This window comes from Coregonus lavaretus (assembly GCF_964263955.1).
Source record: "Coregonus lavaretus genome assembly, chromosome: 36".
Taxonomy (NCBI): Eukaryota; Metazoa; Chordata; class Actinopteri; order Salmoniformes; family Salmonidae; genus Coregonus; species Coregonus lavaretus.
Genome location: NC_140023.1, coordinates 29,744,603 through 29,771,890, shown reverse-complemented (window position 1 = coordinate 29,771,890; position 27,288 = coordinate 29,744,603). Strand labels below are relative to the sequence as shown.

At 41.1% G+C, this 27,288-nt stretch overlaps 1 protein-coding gene across 1 annotated transcript in view; it reads right to left on the bottom strand.

Annotated features, from left to right (window-relative positions):
• Positions 1-27,288, bottom strand: part of cdh23 (cadherin-related 23) — a gene marked incomplete at both ends in the record, with an annotated part of 695,931 nt that overhangs the window by 245,113 nt on the left and 423,530 nt on the right. The window contains 7 exons of the mRNA XM_084153635.1: positions 7,561-7,668; positions 7,883-7,995; positions 9,878-9,994; positions 11,332-11,404; positions 17,430-17,557; positions 17,889-17,994; positions 26,944-27,181. Coding sequence (XP_084009761.1) covers positions 7,561-7,668; positions 7,883-7,995; positions 9,878-9,994; positions 11,332-11,404; positions 17,430-17,557; positions 17,889-17,994; positions 26,944-27,181 — 883 coding nt within the window. The remainder of the gene's footprint in view (positions 1-7,560; positions 7,669-7,882; positions 7,996-9,877; positions 9,995-11,331; positions 11,405-17,429; positions 17,558-17,888; positions 17,995-26,943; positions 27,182-27,288) is intronic.

Sequence of the window (27,288 nt, the reverse complement as noted above, 5' to 3'; positions counted from 1 at the left end):
TGTTTAGCATAGCTCTGTTCTGCCCTGCCCCCTAGTGGAGCTATTCAGTTACTGTTTCTTACTGTTACGTCATTCATAATTGTGATTTTGTGTTATGTGTTATTATGTTACTTCATTGTAATATTGTTTTATTGCTATATCCTGATATTGTATTCTAATTACTAATAATTCCTCTTTATTCTGTACTTTCAGAAACCACACACACACAGAATTGAAAACAACTTGCCAACATCATAACTGGAACTTGACATCTTTCTTGCCGAAGATTGAGGACAGCTTTTGTATGCTAGGGAGGGAGGATAAGGGAGTGGACAGGATGATGATTTGCCGAGGGAGGAAAAGGGAGGGCCTAGAATGCTTTCTTGTGGGTAGAGTAACAGTGGTCTAGGACTTTATTGTCCCTAGTGGCGAAGGAGACCTGTTGAGGGAAGTTGGGCATTACGTATCTTAATGACACAGAATTAAAATCACAGGCAACAAGGAAAGCAGCCTCCGGGTGCATGGTTTCCTGCTTGTTTATAGCCTCGTACAGTTTGTTAAGTGCCAGTTTGTTGTTTTTCTTGTCCTGATGTGGAATATACACTACCGGTCAAAAGTTTTAAAACACCTACTCATTCTAGAGTTTTTCTTTATTTTGACTATTTTCTTTCATTTAGGGTGGACAGGCTGCACCGAAAATTACATTAATGTCACGCGTGTGCAGTACACATTTCGAACAAAGCTGCTTTCTCAATTGGGGAGAACATTCGATGGGTCTTGTCAGGAAGCTAATCCTAAAGACAGATGCTGGTTGTTATTATTATTATCTCCTCTATTTCAACACTGTTAGTCTTGCATGCTCGAGTCACCTGTCAAAGACGGAGCATCCCAACCTTCACCTTGAGTTGAGCACAAGGGAGGGGTCCTCTGCTATTTTGTTTGCCATCCTCAGCATGTTTGTTTGGTAGCTGTCCAGAAAGGTTTTGTTGGTGGGCTTTACGTTCATTTTTTTGACAGTTTTCAGCAAACTTGTCACCCTGGCTTTTGCCTGTACTGTGACACTGTTGTACCACACAGTGATAGAGTACTGCAAAACACCCTGGATAGTGGAGCAGAAGAACAAGTTCAGTATTTCCAAGCTTGCCCCAAAAGAACTCAGCCTGTGGAGAAAGTACATGCGCTGTTGCACCTTAGCACACACATAGTCCACATGGACAACATGTACTCCCAGGTATTTATAGGAGTCGACCTACTGGATGTGTTCACTGTGAATGATGACCTGGCTCCGGTCAGCCATTGATCTGTGGTCAAAGATAACATCCTGTGTTTTTGTGACATTCAGGACCAGAGATTTCGTATCACACCACTACACAAGGCTGTTTACACTGTCTAGGTACAGTGGGAGATCGCTGTTGTCATCCAATCCATCACAAATTCTAGCTAGATGCCTAGGTGGCTAACATTAGCTAGCTGGCTAACATTAGCTAGGCTAGGGGTTAGGGTTAAGGTTAGGGTTAGGGGAAGGGTTACCTAAAAGGCTTAAGGTTAGGGGGGCTTATACAGAAGATAGCCGTATTTGGTAAAAGACCAAGTCCATATTATGGCAAGAACAACTCAAATAAGCAAAGCAAAACGACAGTCCATCATTACTTTAAGACATGAAGGTCAGCCAATACGGAACATTTCAAGAACTTTTAAAGTTTCTTCAAGTGCAGTCGCAAAAACAATCAAGCGCTATGATGAAACTGGCTCTCATGAGGACCGCCACAGGAATGGAAGACCCAAAGTTACCTCTGCTGCAGAGGATACGTTCAGTAGAGTTACCAGCCTCAGAAATTGCAGCCAAAATAAATGCTTCACAGAGTTCAAGTAACAGACACATCTAACATCAACTGTTCAGAGGAGACTGTGTGAATCAGGCCTTCATGGTCGAATTGTTGCAAAGAAAACACTACTAAAGGACATCACTAATAATAAGAAGAGACTTGCTTGGGCCAAGAAACACGAGCAATGGACATTAGACCAGGGGAAATGTGTCCAAATTTGAGATTTTTGTCCAAATTTGTCCAAATTTGAGATTTTTGGTTTTTTTTGTTTTCAGAGTGAAGGAAAAGCAGCCAACAAATGCTCAGCATATGTGGGAACTCCTTCAAGGGTGTTGGAAAAGCATTCCAGGTAAAGGTGGTTGAGAGAGTGTGCAACGCTGTCATCAAGGCAAAGGGTGGCTAGTTGAAGAATCTCAAATATAAAATATATTTTGATTTGTTTAACACTTTTTTGGTTACAACATGATTCCATATGTGTTATTTCATAGTTTTGAAGTTCTTCACCATTATTCTACAATGTAGAAAATAGTAAAAAATAAAGAAAAACCTTGAATGAGTAGTTGTTCTAAAACTTTTGGCCGGTGGTGTAATAGTACTCACTTCTATTCTAATGACCAAACCAGTGAACAAGCTGGAGAAGCTGCTGCTCAACAAACGTTTACTGAAGGATGTTACCAAGCTGAACCTTCTCTACCAGACCTCTGCCCTAGAAGGCTTCCACAGCCTCATTCTTATGTTTACGCCAAGTAATGTGTTTTTTTCCTACGTTGGAATGCTGTGCAGGTATATTACGTAACAAAAACATGTTTTTCATCATCTGTAATGCGCAATGACTACAATAGTATAATTTTTCCTAAACAATCCCTTATCATTTTAGGCTGTACCTGGCAGCCAAACATATGAATGAGAACACCAATGAGCCAGGCAACCACCGCAACAGGAATGCTGCGATACAAAATTAAAGAAGGGGGGATATGCTGTGAAGCCTGTGGAGACAGACCCAACATGCTGTAAGTCATAGATATTCATTTAAAATCTGCATCAATTGAGCATTTCAGGCACACAAAAATTCCAAATATAAACACTAAAAGTTTCACTGCCAAAAACGTGCAGGACCAAATATTGCATATTTAAAATGGAACACTTCAAAAACACAAGAAAATACATTGTAGAATGAATAGATTCCTACATCAGCAAATTGATAACATCATAACTCGTAAATGAAAGGAAATTAAATTCACTACTCATTTAACAAACATTTACATGCTACGTAGACAGGCTCCTCAATCTCCACTTTAACCTCTACGGGATCGGTGTCCCGTATACGGGACGGTTGAGCTAACGTGCGCTAATGTGATTAGCATGACTGTTGTAAGTAACAGCAAACTTTCCAGGACATAGTCATGTCTTACATGGGCAGAAAGCTTAAATTCCTGTTAATCTAACTGCACTGTCCAATTTACAGTAGCTATTACAGTGAAAAAAATACCATTCTATTGTTTGAGGAGAGTGCACAACAACCAAAAACGTATCATGGCAACTGGTTTGATACATTCACCTCTGAAGGTAAATAATATACTTACATTCAGTAATCTTGCTCTGATTTGTCATCCTAAGGGTCCCAAAGATAAAATATAGCATAATTTTGTTTAATAAAATCAATTTTTATATTCAAATGTAGGAACTGGGTTCTACAGTTTGAATCCCTGTTGTCTCTGGCTCCACACCCACCCCGCCCGGCCATCTAGATGTGTGAAAGTTATTGTATAAGCTAATGATCCATCATGTATGACATTCCTGGGAGTGTGTAAACTTACATTTTGTATTACCATATTATTTTTGTATGTTCTCAATAGTTATGTGCTTGAAAATGTATCAATTGACCAATTCGGCATATTTGGGCAGACTTGATACAAAATAGTCCAGTATTGCAACGCTTCACTGGATCAATCTGAAACTTTGCACACACAATGCTGTCATCTAGTGGCCAAAACATACATTGCGCCTAAGCTGCAATATTATATTGTGGCCTTTCTCTTGCATTTCAAAGATGCTGAACAAAATTATAATCGAAAACACGTTTTTTGTTTTGTATTATCGTTTACCAGATCTAATGTGTTATATTCTCCTACATTAATTTCACATTTCCACAAACTTCAAAGTGTTTCCTTTCAAATGGTATCAAGAATATGCATATCCTTGCTTCACGTCCTGAGCTACAGGCAGTTAGTTTTGGGTGTGTCATTTTAGACGAAAATTGAAAAAAAGGGTCAGATCCTTAAGAGGTTAACAAGGCCACCGTATGTGGGGAACTGTGCGAGCTGTCCATCCCAGGACCCTTGTCTGCCCAGTGTGAGAGGCCTGACAAGGAGGCTGGATTTGTCACCCGCTTCAAACTTGGGGTTGACTGAAGCCAAGTGTATGACTGGAGTCCCCCTCCTCTCCCTCCCTCATCAGTCTCTGTAGTTGGTTGCATTTCCTAAAGCCTAAGTAATTCACTTTTACGTGATATGGTATCACTTTTAGTAACCTTTTTTTTTTGGGGGGGGGGGGGGGGAGCAGAGTGTTACAAATTGTAGGAATCAATGGGTCCTGCACACAGTAGGGTGGCTGAGTATCTATATTAGGCTTATGGCTCTAATTCTTTTTTTATGTCAAATGATGTCTCACCATTATTTCTCATGAGTGTTCATGTTGATGAATATTTCAGCTATGCTGGCCTATTGTAAATGATCAAATAAATGTCTGATCAATAGATACAATTCTGAACATATTGTCATTTATAATGCTAATGCAGAGGCGCCAATACATTGTCCAGTACACTTATTGTACGCTGTTTTCATGCGCATTCCCTTATGTGTAAGCTTCTAAGGTGACTCAGGCTTTACTAATTATTGTGAAGAAGTGTATAAGAGAACTGCATTCTGTCATTAGTTACAAAACAATAGAAATGCAATTGTGTATTGCTGCTGTTTGTCTGATATCCAACAGTCCATGATCAGCTCTGTTGACCATTTTGCAGAGAAAATAATATTTAGGCTCGGAATGACATGTGGCCCATTGTAAACCTTGTCATCAACGACCACAATGCCATTTCAAAGAGCTGTCAGTCAAGGCGAGCTCATGAATATAAGCTCCCTGCCCACTCAGCCTGTTCTTTCAGGCTTCCTGATAGTTAGAGATGAGAGATAAGGTCGAATTTGTTCAATTCTGAGCATTTTAATAGCGTACAAATATTATGGCTGATGTTTTGGTCATTCAAATACTATTTTTATTTGGGAAATAGGATGACTGTGAGGGACCTTTAAACATTTGAACCGGGACCATGAGTATCAGTCAATTGTTACATCCCTACTCATTACTGTAGCCTATGCTATTTAATAAACTGTAGTATCAATTCACAATGGACTAGCACAAGAATATTCCGTGCTCCCAGCCAAATTGGAGTTGTTGACAACGCAAAGACCATCAATAACCTACAGAACTTGAGGCAAACGCATGCATTATTAAGCCGTGGAACGTGTTGATTGAAAACCCAGCCCCTTCGCCACCGACAGCTATTGCACTCATAATTCCTGCAGTGAAAATAGCAAAATATTTCTGACACACCCTCGGACCTATACCGCTACCGCCAGTGCAAAGATTTACCATTGCATTAGGTTTGTTAAAATAGAGCTCTCTGAGTTGATTTGCACTGTTGGAAATGTATTGTATATTTCCACTTTCTGTCAGTGGTCTATTATGGTCTATAGGTCTATATACAGTGGGGAAAAAAGTATTTAGTCAGCCACCAATTGTGCAAGTTCTCCCACTTAAAAAGATGAGAGAGGCCTGTAATTTTCATGATAGGTACACGTCAACTATGACAGACAAATTTAGATTTTTTTTCTCCAGAAAATCACATTGTAGGATTTTTTATGAATTTATTTTCAAATTATGGTGGAAAATAAGTATTTGGTCACCTACAAAAAAGCAAGATTTCTGGCTCTCACAGACCTGTAACTTCTTCTTTAAGAGGCTCCTCTGTCCTCCACTCGTTACCTGTATTAATGGCACCTGTTTGAACTTGTTATCAGTGTAAAAGACACCTGTCCACAACCTCAAACAGTCACACTCCAAACTCCACTATGGCCAAGACCAAAGAGCTGTCAAAGGACACCAGAAACAAAATTGTAGACCTGCACCAGGCTGGGAAGACTGAATCTGCAATAGGTAAGCAGCTTGGTTTGAAGAAATCAACTGTGGGAGCAATTATTAGGAAATTGAAGACATACAAGACCACTGATAATCTCCCTCGATCTGGGGCTCCACACAAGATCTCACCCCGTGGGGTCAAAATGATCACAAGAACGGTCAGCAAAAATCCCAGAACCACACGGGGGGACCTAGTGAATGACCTGCAGAGAGCTGGGACCAAAGTAACAAAGCCTACCATCAGTAACACACTACGCCGCCAGGGACTCAAATCCTGCAGTGCCAGACGTGTCCCCCTGCTTAAGCCAGTACATGTCCAGGCCCGTCTGAAGTTTGCTAGAGTGCATTTGGATGATCCAGAAGAGGATTGGGAGAATGTCACATGGTCAGATGAAACCAAAATATAACTTTTTGGTAAAAACTCAACTTGTCGTGTTTGGAGGACAAAGAATGCTGAGTTGCATCCAAAGAACACCATACCTACTGTGAAGCATGGGGGTGGAAACATCATGCTTTGGGGCTGTTTTTCTGCAAAGGGACCAGGACGACTGATCCGTGTAAAGGAAAGAATGAATGGGGCCATGTATCATGAGATTTTGAGTGAAAACCTCCTTCCATCAGCAAGGGCATTGAAGATGAAACGTGGCTGGGTCTTTCAGCATGACAATGATCCCAAACACACCACCCGGGCAACGAAGGAGTGGCTTCGTAAGAAGAAATTCAAGGTCCTGGAGTGGCCTAGCCAGTCTCCAGATCTCAACCCCATAGAAAATCTTTGGAGGGAGTTGAAAGTCTGTGTTGCCCAGCGACAGCCCCAAAACATCACTGCTCTAGAGGAGATCTGCATGGAGGAATGGGCCAAAATACCAGCAACAGTGTGTGAAAACCTTGTGAAGACTTACAGAAAACGTTTGACCTGTGTCATTGCCAACAAAGGGTATAAAACAAAGTATTGAGAAACTTTTGTTATTGACCAAATACTTATTTTCCACCATAATTTGCAAATAAATTCATTAAAAATCCTACAATGTGATTTTTGTGTTTATTTGTATGTTTTTTTTCTCATTTTGTCTGTCATAGTTGACGTGTACCTATGATGAAAATTACAGGCCTCTCTCATCTTTTTAAGTGGGAGAACTTGCACAATTGGTGGCTGACTAAATACTTTTTCTCCCCACTGTATGGTCTATATATGCTGAAATCAAGTCTTTCTTTGTCAGCAGAATCTGCCCTACCTTTAGAAGTGTCTCTATATCCCTGAACTCAATTTAGTATGTTTCCTCAGGCTACACATTGTATAGCACAGTTCATTTATTTCCACCGAAATACCCCGCAGTCATATCTGATCTAAGGGAGAAACATTCAGATGCATTTAAAGTTCCAATTCACTTTCAGTTTAGTTGAAGGACAACAGGAAAAATAATATCCACGAAAAAGTGTTAAGTGGTCGAAAAATCACACTTTCAATTTAATTGCTACGGACAAGTCAGCGATCTGTCTGTCTAATCTACAAGCCAAAGCTTATCTTTGGGGGTCAGGGCACAAGGCAAGCTGAACTCACAGAGATTACGTCAGTGTCCATGGGGCTCATCTCCACCACGTTGGCATGGTAGGGCTCATCTCGCCACATAGGGGCATTGTCGTTGATGTCCAGAATGGTGATGTTCACCTGGAAGGAGGAGAAGAAAGGGTTGATGACTGTTCTGATTTCAGTTAAAGATTTAGAGATAGAGGTGTGAGAGAGAGAGAGAGAGAGAGAGAGAGAGAGAGAGAGGGAGAGTGAGAGAAAAAGAGAGGGAGAGAAAGTGAAAGTGAAAAGAAGCATCTAAATTCTCTGAGAACAATAAGAAACATGAAGAGGTGTGAGAATGACGTTGGGTTACCGTGGCAATGCCAGTCTTTTGCAGTGGCCCCACCCCTCCATCCACAGCTCTGACAATAAGGATGTACTCTGACTTCAGCTCTCTGTCCAGTAAGGCTGTAGTGGTGATCTCTCCTGAAACACACACACAGTAATATATAGGTCAAACACACATCAGACACTACACAAGCATGTACAAAAACACACTCGCTTTCTTACATTCACGCATGCACACATGCATGCAGGTGCGCGCACACACACACACACACACACACACTCACACGGGCGGACTTAGTGATTTGGAGGTCCCAGGCAGAGGCCAATCTGAGGCCCCCGCCCAGAGCCTTTTGGGGGCCCTAAGCGAGATTTGGTTGGAGGTCAGGACCCCAAAAGGCTAGAGGGTGGGCCCCTGGAGGTGCCCTTCGTGCCCGGTCGGTAATTTAGCCATGATTACTACAAGGTTTACGGTAGCTGGCTAGACTAACTTACCTAGCACTCTATAAAATGTTAGCTGACGTGCTAATTGAGTGACTGTCAATGACTGACATAACAAGAGGAAAACCGCTGATGCACTACCAAATTTCGAAATTGCAACCTTGTGTATTCTACGATTCTAATGCAAACAGTAAGTTGAGACCCCGACTGATTTCCCCAAAATATAAAATCATGAGGTCCCCTGATGATCTGAGGCCCCAGGCAATTGCCTTAGTTGCTTAATGGTAAGTCCGCCACTGCACTTCTTTGATCAGCACAGCAGTTTTCAGGTTGCAAAGGGGTTTTCTAGTGATCAATTGGCCTTTTGAGGTGGTGGACTTGGATTGGCGAATGCGTTGTGCCGTTGGAGCGCAGGACTGATGGTTGCTGATGGTGGGCCTCTGTACGCCTATGTGGATATTCCATTGGAGGTCGGTCGTTTCCAGCTGCAGTGGCCATTTGCGGCATTGGCAATGTCTACACTGTGTTTCTGATCAGTTTGATGTTGTTTTGATGGACGGGGGAGTTGCTTTTCTTTCGAGGACAAGGGGGTTTCTGGGTGACCCCAAACTTTTGAACGGTAGTGTATATATATATACAGTTGAAGTCGGAAGTTTACATACACCTTAGCCAAATACATTTAAACTCAGTTTTTCACAATTCCTGACATTTAATCCTAGTAAAAATTCCCTGTTTTAGGTCAGTTAGGATCACCACTTTATTTTAAGAATGTGTAATGTCAGAATAATAGTAGAGAGAATGATATATTTCAACTTTTATTTCCTTCATCAAATTCCCAGTGGGTCAGAAGTTTACATACACTTAATTAGTATTTGGTAGCATTGCCTTTAAATTGTTTAACTTGGGTCAAACGTTTCGGGTAGCCTTCCACAAGCTTCCCACAATAAGTTGGGTGAATTTTGGCCCATTCCTCCTGACAGAACTGGTGTAACTGAGTCAGGTTTGTAGGCGTCCTTGCTCGCACATGCTTTTTCAGTTCTGCCCACAAATGTTCTATAGGATTGAGGTCAGGGCTTTGTGATGGCCACTCCAATACCTTGACTTTGTTGTCCTTAAGCCATTTTGCCACAACTTTGGAAGTATGCTTGGGGTCATTGTCCATTTGGAAGACCCATTTGCGACCAAGCTTTAACTTCCTGACTGCTTCAATATATCCAAATATAACGACAGTCATTATGGCCAAACAGTTCTATTTTGTTTCATCAGACCAGAGGACATTTCTCCAAAAAGTATGATATTTGTCCCCATGTGCAGTTGCAAACCGTAGTCTGGCTTTTTTATGGTGGTTTTAGAGCAGTGGCTTCTTCCTTGCTGAGCGGCCTTTCAGGTTATGTCGATATAGGACTCGTTTTGCTGTGGATATAGATACTTTTGTACCTGTTTCCTCCAGCATCTTCACAAGGTCCTATGCTGTTGTTCTGGGATTGATTTGCACTTTTCGCACCAAAGTACCTTCATCTCTAGGAGACAGAACGTTGAGAGAATTATTTATTATAAATAAAGTCCACCACTGCACACAAACCTGAGCGAGTGTTGAGGCGGAACTGGGAGGAGCCCTGTAGGGAGTAAATGAGGGAGGACTGTCCAAACTCTCGGGAGGCATCCAGATCAGTGGCATTCACAAACACAACTGTCGCCCCTGAGGAAGAGAGAGAGAGGAGGAGTGAGTGAAAGAAAGGGGGAGAGAGAAGAAGGGATATCAAGGGGGAAGGGGAGAGAAAGGGAGGGATATGAGGAGTGAAAGAGAGAAGGGGGAGCAAGAATGGGGGATCTCAGTGCGAAAGGGGGAGAGAAAGGGATGGTTATTCAGAGTGAAAGAGAGAGAGGGCGACAGAGTAGTGAGAAAGAGCGAAACACCGAAAAAAAGAACAAAAGAACAGAGACAGCCAGAGGAGAAAGAAACAGATAGACTGTCTGCGTCTATAATTCTAAAAACGGATCTTTCGATCCCCCCCTTCCCACTGAAGGATAGTGGTAGTGAGTGGGTTTATGGATTAGTGGATTATCAGCTTGTTTGCCATTATGGTCCATGCCTGGCAGAGCCATGATCAATACCCAGGGAAGGGGATGAGAGGCTGGGAGAGGCTGAGTCCAGAGCCCCAGGGTTAGCTAGCTAAGTTAGATCCATGATCCAGCCCCACAGTCCACCAGCCCCACTTTGCTTTCAAATCAGCACTCCAATGTGTGTGTGTTTGTGTGTGTGTGTGTCTGTGGGGGCAGTGTGTGTGTGAGTGCGTGTGTGTGTGTGTGTGTGTCTGAACCATTCGCCAAGCTCCGCAGCAGCTCTGACGGACGAGGGGGTAGTCAAATATCTCATTTCCTCCAGCGATTGGAAACAAATCTATTGTCTGATGAAAGAGTCCACTGAATACATGCATGAGAATGAATAAGCATAATCGGCTATTCTGCTCTGGATCGCGATAGTCATTTAACTGCACTGGCTCGCTAAGAACTTAAAAATACTATACAAAACTACACAAGAAGATAAGACAAGAGTTGAGAGGGGATACAAGTCGAGACAAATAAAAAACAAATACACAATTAGACAAATAGAAAATGGACACAAAGCAAAGAAAGGAATATAACTGAAAATGCTCATGTTTAAGAAACTCAAGGTAAAGGGTAACAAGTGATAGGGTTTGGCCATTGAGTTACTGTATTATTATTGTAAAAGGCAAAAGCTTTTTGAATTGAACAGAGGGAATGGATGGACACCCAGTCTCAGCCATTGACCTCATTGTAACACCAGGGCTGTGTCTGAAAACATGACTAGCTGTCAAATCCTTGCTTCCTCCGTCCTTGTTTCCTCCACTCCTGGCCTTTCACCCAAAGTGCATTGGAGGATGGAGGAAGCAGGGTTTTTACGGCTAGTAAAGTTTTTAGACGCATCCCAGCTGTCTTCGCTGAGTGACTCCAACCGTAGAAATAGAATTATATATGTAATAAAGTTATTCTATTTCTATGACTCCAACGCACCTGCAATGATGTTCTCAGGGATCTTGGCGATGTAGGATGGCTTGCTGAACTTTGGCGGGTTGTCATTCTCATCCTATGGGAGAAGGCGAGCAAAGAAAATTGAGTAAGGCTTCACAATCACATGAACAGTAAATAAACCTTACTTAAACATAATAAACAAACACATTATGATATGTAACCTGTTTCTTTGTGTTGTGATGGAAATTTTTATGTTTGTGCTTTTCTAATAACCAATTTCTGTGTTCTATTCATGTGCTTTTCTAATAACCAATTTCTGTGTTCATGCAAGTGACTGATTGAACGAATCCTCACTATCAGTATCTGCAATTTGGCAGTACGCCCAAAAACCTTGTTTTGAGTAAGGGATATCTCAGTTTCAAGGTCTCAGCTTAGAGAGAAGAGGCCTCGTGAGGAATTGGTCTGTCACATGCATGACCCAGTATTGGTCGGTCACATGAATGAAGCAAACGTTAATGATGAATTAATTATGAATGATGAATAAGCTAAGTCATGCAAATTGAACTTGTCTGTATATAAAATAACTAACAGGACTGCCCCGGATAGAGCTCCTGGCAGGCTATACTATTGTTTGTAGATTGAGAGAGAGAGAGGATGTGAGCTTGAGCTGTTCTGCTCTTTACTCCCTCCCTCCCTCCTTCCATCTCTCTCTCTCTCTCTCTCTCTCTCTCTCTCTCTCTCTCTCTCTCTCTCTCTCTCTCTCTCTCTCTCTCTCTCTCTCGGTGGAAGGCAGGGAGTCTCACACCAGTTCTGTGACGCACGCACACACACACACACGCACCACAGGGGGTTATCACTGTGTCAGCATCGCACACAGGACTTTAGTAGCGCAGCACAAGGCACAGATAGTGGCCTGAGTGCCATTTGTCAAAGTGTTAACATTCTATAGCAGCTGCCACAGCAGGGGACACGCCAGAAATAGTGACAGAAATTAACATTCTAGTGTTTGTCTATGCAGCTAGGGTTCATTAAATGTTTATGTAGGGGTTATATACTGTTTCTATATGTGTTTCTATAATGTTTCTCTATATAGGGATGTACAGTGTATGTTAAAATTGAGAAACTACAGTGGGGAAAAAAAGTATTTAGTCAAATCAAATCAATCAAATCAAATTTTATTGGTCACATGCGTCGAATACAACAGGTGCAGACATTACAGTGAAATGCTTACTTACAGACCTTAACCAACAGTGCATTTATTTTAAACAAAAAAGGAAGAATAAAACAACAACAAAAAAGTGTTGAGAAAAAAAGAGCAGAAGTAAAATAAAGTGACAGTAGGGAGGCTATATATACAGTAAAATAAAGTGACAGTAGGGAGGCTATATATACAGGGGGGTACCGTTGCATAGTCAATGTGCGGGGGCACCGGCTAGTTGAGGTAGTTGAGGTAATATGTACATGTGGGTAGAGTTAAAGTGACTATGCATAAATACTTAACAGAGTAGCAGCAGCGTAAAAAGGATGGGGTGGGGGGGCAGTGCAAATAGTCCGGGTAGCCATGATTAGCTGTTCAGGAGTCTTATGGCTTGGGGGTAGAAGCTGTTGAGAAGTCTTTTGGACCTAGACTTGGCACTCCGGTACCGCTTGCCGTGCGGTAGCAGAGAGAACAGTCTATGACTAGGGTGGCTGGAGTCTTTGACAATTTTGAGGGCCTTCCTCTGACACCGCCTGGTATAGAGGTCCTGGATGGCAGGGAGCTTTGCCCCAGTGATATACTGGGCCGTACTCACTACCCTCTGTAGTGCCTTGCGGTCAGAGGCCAAGCAGTTGCCATACCAGGCGGTGATGCAACCAGTCAGGATGCTCTCGATGGTGCAGCTGTAGAATTTTTTGAGGATCTGAGGACCCATGCCAAATCTTTTTAGTCTCCTGAGGGGGAATAGGCTTTGTCGTGCCCTCTTCACGACTGTCTTGGTGTGTTTGTACCATGATAGTTCATTGGTGATGTGGACACCAAGGAACTTGAAGCTCTCAACCTGTTCCACTACAGCCCCGTCGATGAGAATGGGGGCGTGCTCAGTCCTCTTTTTTTTCCTGTAGTCCACAATCATCTCCTTTGTCTTGGTCACGTTGAGGGAGAGGTTGTTGTCCTGGCACCACACGGCCAGATCTCTGACCTCCTCCCTATAGGCTGTCTCATCGTTGTCGGTCATCAGGCCTACCACTGTTGTGTCGTCGGCAAACTTAATGATGGTGTTGGAGTCGTGCCTGGCCATGCAGTCATGGGTGAACAGAGAGTACAGGAGGGGACTGAGCACGCACCCCTGAGGGGCCCCCGTGTTGAGGATCAGTGTGGCAGATGTGTTGTTACCTACCCTTACCACCTGGGGGCGGCCCGTCAGGAAGTCCAGGATCCAGTTGCAGAGGGAGGTGTTTAGTCCCAGGATCCTTAGCTTAGTGATGAGCTTAGAGGGCACTATGGTGTTGAATGCTGAGCTGTAGTCAATGAATAGCATTCTCACGTAGGTGTTCCTCTTGTCCAGGTGGGAAAGGGCAGTGTGGAGTGCGATAGAGATTGCATCATCTGTGGATCTGTTGGGGCGGTATGCAAATTGGAGTGGGTCTAGGGTTTCTGGGATTATGCTGTTGATGTGAGCCATGACCAGTCTTTCAAAGCACTTCATGGCTACAGACGTCAGTGCTACGGGTCGGTAGTCATTTAGGCAGGTTATCTTAGAGTTCTTGGGCACGGGGACTATGGTGGTCTGCTTGAAACATGTTGGTATTACAGACTCAGTCAGGGACATGTTGAAAATGTCAGTGAAGACACTTGCCAGTTGGTCAGCACATGCTCGGAGTACACGTCCTGGTAATCCGTCTGGCCCTGCGGCCTTGTGAATGTTGACCTGCTTAAAAGTCTTACTCACATCGGCTACGGAGAGCGTGATCACATAGTCGTCTGGAACAGCTGGTGCTCTCGTGCATGCTTCAGTGTTGCTTGCCTCGAAGCGAGCATAGAAGTGGTTTAGCTCGTCTGGTAGGCTTGTGTCACTGGGCAGCTCGCGGCTGTGCTTCCCTTTGTAGTCTGTAATAGTTTTCAAGCCCTGCCACATCCGACGAGCGTCAGAGCCAGTGTAGTATGATTCAATCTTAGACCTGTATTGACTCTTTGCCTGTTTGATGGTTCGTCGGAGGTCATAGCGGGATTTCTTATAAGCATCCGGGTTAGAGTCCCGTTCCTTGAAAGCGGCAGCTCTACCCTTTAGCTCAGTGCGGATGTTTCCTGTAATCCATGGCTTCTGGTTGGGGTATGTACGTACGGTCACTGTGGGGACGACATCATCGATGCACTTATTGATGAAGCCAGTGACTGATGTGGTGTACTCCTCAATGCTGTCTGAAGAATCCCGGAACATGTTCCAGTCTGTGCTAGCAAAACAGTCCTGTAGCTTAGCATCTGCGTCATCTGACCACTTTTTTATTAGCCGAATCACTGGTGCTTCCTGCTTCAGTTTTTACTTATAAGCAGGAATCAGGAGGATAGAGTTATGGTCAGATTTGCCAAATGGAGGGCGAGGGAGAGCTTTGTATGCGTCTTTGTGTGTGGAGTAAAGGTGGTCTAGAGTTTTTTCCCCTCTGGTTGCACATTTAACATGCTGGTAGAAATGAGGTAGAACGGATTTAAGTTTCCCTGCATTAAAGTCCCCGGCTACTAGGAGCGCTGCATCTGGATGAGCGTTTTCCTGTTGATTAATGGCCTTGTACAACTCATTCAGTGCAATCTTAATGCCAGCATTGGTTTGTGGTGGTAAATAGACAGCTATGAAAAATATAGATGAAAACTCTCTTGGTAAATAGTGTGGTCTACAGCTTATCATAAGATACTCTACCTCAGGCGAGCAAAACCTCGAGACTTCCTTAGTATTTGATTTTGTGCACCAGCTGTTGTTTACAAATATACACAGACCGCCACCCTTTGTCTTTCCAGAGTCTGCAGTTCTGTCCTGTCGATGTAGCGTATAGCCCGCTAGCTGAATGTTGTCATTGTTGTCGTTCAGCCACGACTCCGTGAAACATAAGATATATATAGGATTGATGGGAGAGGCAGTTTTCTCGTTCGCCGTCGGATCCTTACAAGGCACCCGGATCTGCGTCCACGATATCTCCGTCTCTTCCTCACGCGAATGACGGGGATCTGGGCCTTGTCGGGAGTCTGTAGAATATCCTTCGCGAACGCCTCGTTGAAGAAAAAGTCTTCGTCCACGCGAGGTGAGTAATCGCTGTCCTGATATCCAGAAGCTCTCTTTGTTTATAAGAGACGATGGCAGAAACATTATGTACAAAATAAATTACAAATAACGCGGAAAAACACACATAGCAGTACAATTGGTTAGAGGGCTGTAAAACGGCAGCCATCTTCTTCCGGCGCTGTTCTGATCAATTGTGCAAGTTCTCCCACTTAAAAAGATGAGAGAGGCCTGTAATTTTCATCATAGGTACACGTCAACTATGACAGACAAATTGAGGAAAAGAAATCCAGAAAATCACTTTGTAGGATTTTTTATGAATTTATTTGCAAAATATGGTGGGAAAAAAGTATTTGGTCACCTACAAACAAGCACGATTTCTGGCTCTCACAGACCTGTAACTTCTTCTTTAAGAGGCTCCTCTGTCCTCCACTCGTTACCTGTATTAATGGCACCTGTTTGAACTTGTTATCAGTATAAAAGACACGTGTCCACAACCTCAAACAGTCACACTCCAAACTCCACAATGGACAAGAACAAAGGGCTGTCAAAGGACACCAGAAACAAAATTGTAGACTTGCACCAGGCTGGGAAGACTGAATCTGCAATAGGTAAGCAGCTTGGTTTGAAGAAATCAACTGTGGGAGCAATTATTAGGAAATGGAAGACATACAAGACCACTGATAATCTCCCTCAATCTGGGGCTCCACGCAAGATCTCACCCCGTGGGGTCAAAATGATCACAAGAACGGTGAGCAAAAATCCCAGAACCACACGGGGGGACCTAGTGAATGACCTGCAGAGAGCTGGGACCAAAGTAACAAAGCCTACAATCAGTAACACACTACGCCGCCAGGGACTCAAATCCTGCAGTGCGAGACGTGTCCCCCTGCTTAAGCCAGTACATGTCCAGGCCCGTCTGAAGTGCATTTGGATGATCCAGAAGAGGATTGGGAGAATGTCATATGGTCAGATGAAACCAAAATATAACTTTTTGGTAAAAACTCAACTCGTCATGTTTGGAGGACAAAGAATGCTGAGTTGCATCCAAAGAACACCATACCTACTGTGAAGCATGGGGGTGGAAACATCATGCTTTTGGGCTGTTTTTCTGCAAAGGGACCAGGACGATCCGTGTAAAGGAAAGAATGAATGGGGCCATGTATCGTGAGATTTTGAGTGAAAACCTCCTTCCATCAGCAAGGGCATTGAAGATGAAACGTGGCTGGGTCTTTCAGCATGACAATGATCCCAAACACACCGCCCGGGCAACGAAGGAGTGGCTTCGTAAGAAGCATTTCAAGGTCCTGGAGTGGCCTAGCCAGTCTCCAGATCTCAACCCCATAGAAAATCTTTGGAGGGAGTTGAAAGTCTGTGTTGCCCAGCGACAGCCCCAAAACATCACTGCTCTAGAGGAGATCTGCATGGAGGAATGGGCCAAAATACAAGCAACAGTGTGTGAAAACCTTGTGAAGACTTACAGAACACGTTTGACCTGTGTCATTGCCAACAAAGTGTATATAACAAAGTATTGAGAAACTTTTGTTATTGACCAAATACTTATTTTCCACCATCGTTTGCCAATTAATTCATTAAAAATCCTACAAAGTGATTTTCTGGATTTTTTTTTCTCATTTTGTCTGTCATAGTTGACGTGTACCTATGATGAAAATTACAGGCCTCTCTCATCTTTTTAAGTGGGAGAACTTGCACAATTGGTGGCTGACTAAATACTTTTTTTCCCCACTGTATTTATATCAAAAGATTTTCCATTTTTAAATTGTAAATTCAAATCACTTCCTGAATTGACTGACTTCAATTCGTATTGACCCCAACCCATGAGTTCTGGATGAAACTATTAGAAAGCATAAAGGGGGGTGATGTACTGACAAACAGCTCCACGGTGACAGAGACACTGCTGTTGAGGGCTGGTTTCCCCCCGTCTTTGGCCATCACAGTCAGGTAGATCATTCCTTCAGGGACCATCTCGTAGTCCAGAGGGCTGTTCACACTGATCACTGAGGAGAGGAGAGGGGAGTAGAGAAGAGAGAGAGAGAGAGAGAGAGAGAGCGTGGAGAGAGAAGAGTGCTGAGGACGTGTGTGACGCTAAGGACTGTAGAGCCAGCAGGGTTTACAGCAGGAGCATGACATAACACACCAACTTTATATTCTAGTTAGGCCTACATACAAAATATGTACAGTACTTAGTGTAATAATTGCTAATAATCTCAATAGCCAAATACCAAAAATGTGAATGTGCATTATCTTCAGACAATAAGTTCCTTTGTATCATGTAAAGCTTTACTCAAAGCTTTTGAGGTTACTGTGTTTATTTGTGTGTATGCTGACCTGCGTAGCCCTCCACCATGATAATTCTGAAGTAACTACGGAACGCAGATGCTGATGTGATGGTGTAGGTCAGGAAGTTGTTAGGGGGAGAGTCTTCATCTGTAGCCTTAGAGAGAAAGAGATTACAAGTTATTACAATGTGTATAACTCAAGTGCAGTTGTAACATTGATATTTACTCAATGTTTATCATGCTAATAAAGCAATTTGTATTTACATGAGAGAGAGAGAGAGAGAGATAGAGAGAGAGAGAGAGAGAGAGAGAGAGAGAGAGAGAGAGAGAGAGAGAGAATATAATTTCACTTGAATGAGACAGAGAGTTTGTATGAGTATAGATGCCCAGATGCTACAGTGTTAGAACCTGTGGATAAGACATCAGGCTGTCAGTCAGTCAGTGTGTAATTGGGCAGATTAGAACCGAAGCCCATTATTAGCTGTGCCAGTGTTAATATTGGATGAACACGAGCGGAGCAGCACAGCAAATAGGGAACAGCCAGAAGTGTATGTGTGTGTCCCATTCTAGTGTGTGTGTGTGTGCCCAATTCTAGGTTAATCCACACAACATTAACAGAACTACAGCTGGCATGGATAGAACATTAATCCTGAGGCAGTGAGAGTCATTGGAGCTTCCTAGGGCATCAATATGGGTTGGACATATTGTCAAATGCTGACTTGGGTACATATGCAAAAATTATATGATTATGTTGAGTTTTTAGTGGTTACTTCTCTCACTGAGAAAACACTACTCTTGTCTTTCTCAATTTAACCCTCTCTCTATATCTCTTTCTCTAACATGATCACCTTCGCACTCCTCTCTCGCTCTCTCTATCTCTCTCACTCTATCGCTCTTCAAATACTTTATGATAAGGCATTCACTCTCCGACCGACTGAGAAGAGAGAAAGATAAACAAAGAGAGGCGAAAGAGAGGGAGGAAGAGGGGTAGAAGAAGAGAGGTAGATGAAAGGAGAGGCGGAAGCGGGAAAAAGAGACTCTGGAATGCATGAGATGTGGGAGGCAAAGACAAAGCACTGTTGAAGAGAGAAAGAGACAGGGATGATGTGCGTGAGGCTGAAATAGCCCCACTCACAGGGACAAAAAGCTTCTGTGTGCTTTGTCTCACAGTACCCCCTTCCCCATAATTTCTCTCCCTCCTTTCCTTTCTCTTTTGGCTTCACAGTACCCCTTCCTCTCTCTCTCTCTCTCTCTCTCTCTCTCTCGCTCTCTCTCTCTTTCCAGGGCGCGTTCTCAGAGCATGCGCAGAACAGCTGGCAGGCATATTCACGGTCATTTTCAACCTGTCCTTGGCCCAGTCTGTAATCTCTGCTTATGTGTCTTTTTTGGGAAGGTACTGCGCAGCGCACAGACCCCCTTGTGCAATCAGTTTCGTCGAGATACCTCAGATTTCTTTATAGGCCTATTTGGCGGGACACATGTGTAGCCAGCTGTATAGCCTCTTGCATGTTTCTGTTTATGAGTCTTTTATTAGAGAATGTAAAACAGTGTTGTGTCTGTTTGCTGCTTTTCATTCAATCATGCATAGCTCTTCTTTATATGGCCTAAAATAAATGTGTTAATATGGGCAGAATATTATCTATAGGCTATAGCATACATAATTTTTATCAGTTCTGAAAAGAGAAAAATCCTACAGAAAAAAGGGATCTGGTAAAAGGCCGACATTTGGATCTTTCAGTTAAAACAGACTCTTTGTCACATGACTATGAAATGAAAACATTGTGATTTTAGAAACACAAAGTAACAATAGCCTATGATTAAAGGGTTAGGCTATACTGGGCTCTCACTGTCATCATCATTATTATTATTCAATTCAATCAAGTCACAATTATCAGCTTTGGTATTGACTTCAGTGAGCAGGCTTTCTGAGTGAGGAGAGACACATGGGTAGGAAAAGGTCTGAAAATTAATTTGAAATTTGGACCACAGAAATCCTATGTTTATATAAAATGTCTACCTTTTCACCTACATTTGAACAGTCTAAGAAGTCAATTTAATATAGGACTTCACAAAATCAACTTGGCCTATATCACCTCATGTCTTGAGAATATGAATGAGAATGTAATCCATTTTATTTTGAAATCAGTATTTTTCCATCTCTCCCATTTTCAATAAAACAATATGCATAAGAGATTCACAAGACTATAACATTGGAATGTTTTCACCTGTCATAGCTCCCATTGTTCCCATTTCCAATAGAAAAATATGCATGGGAGATTCACAAGACTATAAAGTGCTGCCCTACCCTACCTGGCGAGGACACAGGTGAAGACATTGAATAACATTAATTACAAGGAAATAAAGCTTTTTAGCTTTTGAACATGTTTTAAACATAGGCCTGTATAGTTTGGACTATCCTTTTCGTGAAGTATGAGACATCTAAACATTCTCGAAAAACATTGCGGGCTATCACAACAGCTGTTCACTTTACTGTCATTCTGAGAAACAATATTTTCTGAATCAGCTGATGATTGTTGAAACAGAGTTCAAGTTCAATATCTAATTTCACAGATAAATGCTTATTATATTGATAGGCAAACAACAATGCCATTAATACAAGGAACGAAAAGTGTTTCCCATGAAGCCCAAAAGACAATTCTAGTTTAGGAGGTCATACTTAAATGTAAAATAATAATAATAATAAGCACACAAACTAAAGTATGATGTTTTTTTTTTTTTTTTTTTTTTTTTTTTTCCGGGGGGATGGATCAGCTTAATATTGCAGATAGATTGTATCTTCTATCAATGTAATTGTCTGCATCACTTCCAATCCCCCATGTTTTTTTTATTTTTTATATATATATATTCCCCTTTATTACTTTTCAACCCCACCATCCTTTCCCTACTTGGAGTAAATTAGTGAACAACAACGCCCAGGCCTCTACTTCCGGTCTATACTTACTATCTACACCTTATGGACAGAGTTAATTTTACAATAATTCTATATCTATATATATATATATATATACATACATACACATACACACACACATACATATATATATATATATACATACATATATATATACATATATATATATATATATATATACATATATACACATACATATCTATTTATTTTTTTGCTCCTGAACTTCTTCTACTCTCAACCTCTCCGATCATTTTCATGATGTCCATCCGGTTTGCTTCTAAATGCCATATCTTTCTAACTGTGCTCTTTCCCAAAAGCTCCCAACATACAACCTATATACTTATTATGGACACAGTCTGCTTACATTATTAGCTATCTTTGTTATTATTTGTTGTTATTTGTTATTAGTCCCATCCTTCAACTCTATTCAATACCTCCCATCTATCTCTTAACACCATCCATATAGGATTTCTATTTGCCATATATATTTCAACCATACTGTGATGTTTTACAAAAGTTCTGAACCTTTCTATTCTCATTGCTTCTACAGATTGTGAATTAAAAATAAACATTTTTGCTAAAAGTATTATTATATTATTGATTGATTGACTATGACTTTTCAGATCACCCAGTAATGCTATCTGCAAGGTTAGTTCCAGGTAAATATTGCAATCCTTTAGCCATTCCTGGACCTGTGTCCAAAAACAAGCTACAAATGGACAGAACCAAAACAAATGATCTAATGATTCTATCTCTTCACAGCAAAATCTGCAGAGCTGGGAAGATTGTATCCCCCATATAAATAACATTCTATTGGTAGCAAGAATTTTATATAATAATTTAAATTGAAAGATTCTAATTTTTGAATTCGGTGTCGTTTTGCGTGTCAGTTCATAAACACTATGCCATGGGATCGGTACGTCAAAGATCTCTTCCCAACTATTTTGCAATCTATATGGGACTGCTGTCAATCCTTTGGTCCTTAAGTGAAACTGATATACTTTTTTATTTATCACAGTTTTCCTTAACCAATTATGTTCTTTAATGCAAGGCCGACAGACAAGTTCCTTACTTTCTCCCCCTTCAACTTTCCTCTTCCACTTTTGCGGTAAGGCTGCAATTATTTGGTTGTAATTTTGGGTAGAGCAGACATTTCCATATGTTTTTATTAGCTGCATGTGCGACATAACTCCACCAGTCCTACCGATGATATCATTTACGAAGATTATACCTTTTTTAAACATTCTGTCAATAAATATAGGTTTTTTGTCAATTAGTATATTTGAATTTAACCACAATATTTGTTGCATTATTTGTTCTGTCGTTTCTGGAGGATTACATTGAAATTGTAACCAACTTTCTATGGCTTGTTTTAGAAATAGTGACATTTGGGAGATTATTTCCTTTTCAAATAACTGAAAGTGAGAGGTTGTAATCTGAATAAAGGGAAAAAGGCCTTTCTTGAACAGTGGGTGAGACAATCTTACTAATTTGCTTGAGAACCAGTTCGGATTTAAGTATAACTTTTGGATGACTGAAGATTTTAGTGATAGGTCTAATGCTTTAATATTTAATAATTTCTGTCCTCCGAATTCATATTCATTATATAAATATGCTCTTTTAATTTTGTCTGGCTTGCCGTTCCAAATAAAATTGAATATTTTTTTCTCATATAATTTAAAAAACTGTTTGCTAGGCGTAGGCAAGACCATAAGCAAATAGGTAAACTGGGATAATACTAAAGAGTTAATCAGGGTGATTTTTCCACAAATTGACAGGTATTTTCCTTTCCATGGTAGTAAGATCTTATCTATTTTTGCTAACTTTCTATTAAAATTTATTGAATTGAGATCATTTATTTCCTTTGGGATATGTATTCCAAGTATATCCACATCACCATCAGACCATTTTATTGGTAAACTACATGGTAATGTAAAAATTGTATTTTTTAGTGATCCAATACGTAATATAGTACATTTGTCATAATTTGGTTTTAATCCAGAGAGGTTAGAAAATGTATCTAGATCCTCTATGAGGCTGTGGAGGGATTCTAGTTGTGGATCTAAAAGAAAACATGAATCATCTGCGTACAATGACACCTTTGTTTTTAAGCCCTGTATTTCTAATCCTCTGATATTATTATTGGATCTGATTTTAATAGCTAACATCTCGATGGCCACAATAAATAGATATGCCGATAGTGGACAACCTTGTTTCACTCCTCTTGACAGTTTGAAACTTTCTGAGAAATAGCCATTATTTACTATTTTACACCTAGGGTTACTATACATGATTTTGACCCATTTTATAAGAGATTCTCCAAAATTGAAATGCTCCAGGCATTTATATATGAATTCCAGTCGAACTTTATCAAATGCCTTTTCGAAGTCTGCTATGAATAGCAGGCCTGGTTTCCCATATTTTCCATAGTGTTCTATTGTTTCCAATACTTGCCTTATATTGTCTCCAATGTATCTTCCATGTAAAAAACCTGTCTGATTAGAATGAATAATATCCGACAATACCTTTTTAATTCTATGCGCTATACATTTTGCTAGGATTTTTGCATCACAACACTGAAGTGTAAGGGGCCTCCAATTTTGTAAATGGACTGGATCTTTATATTTTCCACTTGTATCCTGTTTCAGTAATAATGAGATCAGACCTTCTTCTTGAGTGTCAGATAATCTACCATTTACATAGGAGTGGTTAAAACATGCTAATAACGGTCCTCTTAGTATTTCAAAAAAGGTTTGGTATACCTCGATTGGTATGCCATCCAACCCTGGAGTTTTCCCGGACTTAAAGTCTTTAATTGCATCCAGAAGTTCCTCCTCTGTAATTTCACCTTCACATGAGTCTTTCTGTGTGGCTGTTAATTTGACATTATCAATAGGAAAAAAATCTCTACAATTAGCTTCAGTTAGAGGAGATGGAGGCGACTGAAAAGAAAACATATGCTTAAAATACTTTGTTTCTTCCTTCAAAATATCATTAGGTGAATTATGGGTGACTCCGTCAATTGTTACCAGTTTCATTAAGTTCTTTTTGGTAGCATTCCTATGTTGAAGATTAAAAAAGAATTTTGTGCATTTTTCCCCATATTCCATCCAGTTTGCTTTATTTTTATAATATATTACACTTGATCTTTCTTGAATAAGTTTTTCCATTTCTTTTTGTTTTTCCTCTAATTTATTCTGAGCCTCTATGTTACAGTTTTTATTGCCATCTATCTGTTCTGTTAGACTTTCTATTTCCTTTCTTAGTATAAACTCTTTTGACCTAAATTGCTTTTGTTTTCGAGATGAGTACTGAATTGCATGGCCTCTAAAGGCACATTTAAAGGTGTCCCATACAATAAGGGGATTCGCTGTACCTAAGTTATGTTGGAAAAAGTCAGTTATAAATTCCTTTGTTCTAATTATAAATAAATTATCATCTAATAGGCTTTGATTAAATTTCCAATATCCTCGCCCACGTGGAAATTCAGTCAGAGTAATGTATATGCCTATTATATGATGGTCCGACCGCATTCTGTCCCCTATCAACACTTTTTTTACTTTTGGTGCCAACGAGAATGAGATAAGAAAGAAGTCAAGACGACTAGCTTGATTCAGTCTCCGCCATGTATATCTCACTAGATCAGCATATTTAAGCCTCCATATATCTACTAGTTCTAATGTATCCATGACATTCACAATTTCCTTAAGAGCATGTGGGTGATTGTTTGTGGTGTGATTTCCTTTTCGGTCCATTGAGCTATTTAAAACAGTATTATAATCCCCCACCATAATAATATTGTCTTGAGTTGCTTGCAGGCTTGATAATTTATTATATATATTGTCAAAGAATTGTGGATCATCATTATTTGGTCCGTAAAGGTTAATGAGCCATATCTGTTTATTGTCCAATACCATATTTAAAATAATCCATCTACCTTGCGTATCTATTTGGACAATTTGCACATTCGGATCGAAATTACTATTAATTAATATCATCACCCCTTTTGAATTTCTTTGCCCATGGGAGAAGTATATTCCCCCCCCCCCCATTCTTTTTTCCACGCTACTTCATCTCGAATTGTTGAATGAGTTTCCTGTATACAATAGATATTATATTCCTTCTCTTTGAGCCATGTAAATATTGTTCTTCTTTTGTTATTATCAGCTAAGCCATTACAATTATAACTGGCTATACTTATTTCACCATACACCATAATGAGATACAAGTTTCAAGTCTATTTATCATTATATATGTTTGTAAATTTACCAATAAAAAATAGCGTAATGATTGAGTGTCCATATAGCTGTACCGTGATATTTGCATTGCTACGGAGTAACCCTTCAATTGTTCTCCACTAATTCCCCCGCTAAAGCCCCTCCCCATCCCAAGTTGAGCCGTCATCCCAGTGATCAGCATCCCCCCCACGTCCCTCCTAAAGTATGATGTTAATGAACAATAACTAGGCCCAATTGATTACCTTTGAAACTATCCTCTTTGGACTTTCGGATCTGAATAAATGGGTTGGATGGATGGCTTCGATAGTCCAGCAATCGAAATTGCAAGTCGTTCATATGCTAACAATCCAAATACTCTGCTTAAAAAGATGTTGCACTGCTTTCATTATTCTTAGAGGAGATCAGAACAAGCAATAGAACCCTAATTGATCCACTCTGTGCATGTAAAAAATATCCTGCCACATGAAGGCTACACCTACAGACTGGAACGACAGACCGCAAATAAGTCCTTCTGGAAGTGCACCAAATATGATGCTTTCGAATGCCGATGCCACATAACCCTCACTGATGAGGTTATCTCCAATTTATCTGGAGAACACAACCATATCCCGGACAATGCTCGGATTCGGTTAGGGAATAGGTCGGACGCATTCGAAAAAAGCCAATGTTTCCCATAGGTATGACTTGTTTAAAATAATAATGGCTTTATTATTCTTGTTGTTATTATTGATGACAGCATGCCCATGGCCTATAACATGGTTGCTAATATCTCTTTTTTTTATTTTTTTTATAATGGAACTGCTAAGATGCTGTCCTGCAAGACTTGGCGTAGACCAACAACGGAGTGGAGGGCTGGCATCGAACATTTTCGGCTAATCTTGGCGCTACCCACCCCACCATTTGGAAGTTAATCGTGGCACTGCAACGACAACAGCTAAGAGGTGAAATGAGAATGGAGCAGTGACTTGCTAGCATTCCACCACCATGGCAAAGACCCTGCTATCACAATTAACAGAAGGATCTGAAGTCACTGGTTGAGAAGTACACAACTTAATGGCTGGAGTCTGACCTGAAGAGCGTTGCCTACACTTTCAAGTTGGAGTTGTGAATACTCCAAAATCCATCTGAGAAAAAGGAGCACCGCCTACTTGGACACTTCGTTGTGACAATTATCAATTGCAACCCTTTCCATTACTCCAAAATCCTTGAGACCAGAACACAAAACATATTCTTGGATAATTTGTTTGTGAACTTGTTTTTATGGCACTGCATTGTAATGTCGCTTACTCTTATTTTGGGGTATTTTTTGGTTATTTTAAATAAATGTTTGAGGCTTACTTATTTTAGCCCCATCATTTTAGTATTTTGCTAAGCTTATTTGTTAATAAATACATGTTTTATAGTGAATGGTTGGTGTTAATGGATGGTGTAAAAACAAAAAATACATTGTAGGAACTAGATATAGGCCTAGATATAGTATAGTCTGTTTTTAGCCTTCAGCCTTTATATAACCACATGAACAAATGTATATACAATATTCTGCCCATATGAACAAATTTATATAGGCCTAGACTACAATATTCTGTCCATAGGCGGTGTCAGAGGAAGGCCCTAGAAATTGTCAAAGACTCCAGCCACCCTAGTCATAGAGTGTTCTCTCTGCTACCGCACGGCAAGTGGTACCGGAGCACCAAGTCTACATCCAAGAGGCTTCTAAACAGCTTCTACCCCCAAGCCATAAGACTCCTGAACAGCTAATCAAATGGCTACCCAGACTATTTGCATTGCCCCGGGGCAGCAGTGGAGCGGGTTGAGAGCAAGTCACTAAGGACTTAAATGGTCCACACACACGCATTGTCCTCCTGCCCTGGTGTGTGTGCGTATTTGTGTCTGTCTATCTATTTGTGTTTGTATGTGTGTGTGTTCTCACTTACCCTGACTCGGGCCACCTGCTGTGTGGCCTGTTCGTTCTCTCTCAGCGAACCCATGTAGGCCTCCTTCTGGAAGAGGGGTGTGTTGTCGTTGACATCCAGCACGTTGACCCTCAGCCTGCCCGTGGTCTCTTCCCCACCCCCATCCCGGGCCAGCACGGTCAGGGTGAACCGACGCATCAGCTCGTAGTCCAGATTTCCCCTCAGACGCACCCAGCCCGTCTCAGCGTCCAACAAAAACCTGGGTGAGGGGCATGTGACATGACAATAAGAAACATCATTCAACAGATGAGACTTATTTCATTAGAATACTTTTCAATCATGCACTTTGAGAAAAGATGGGGCAGT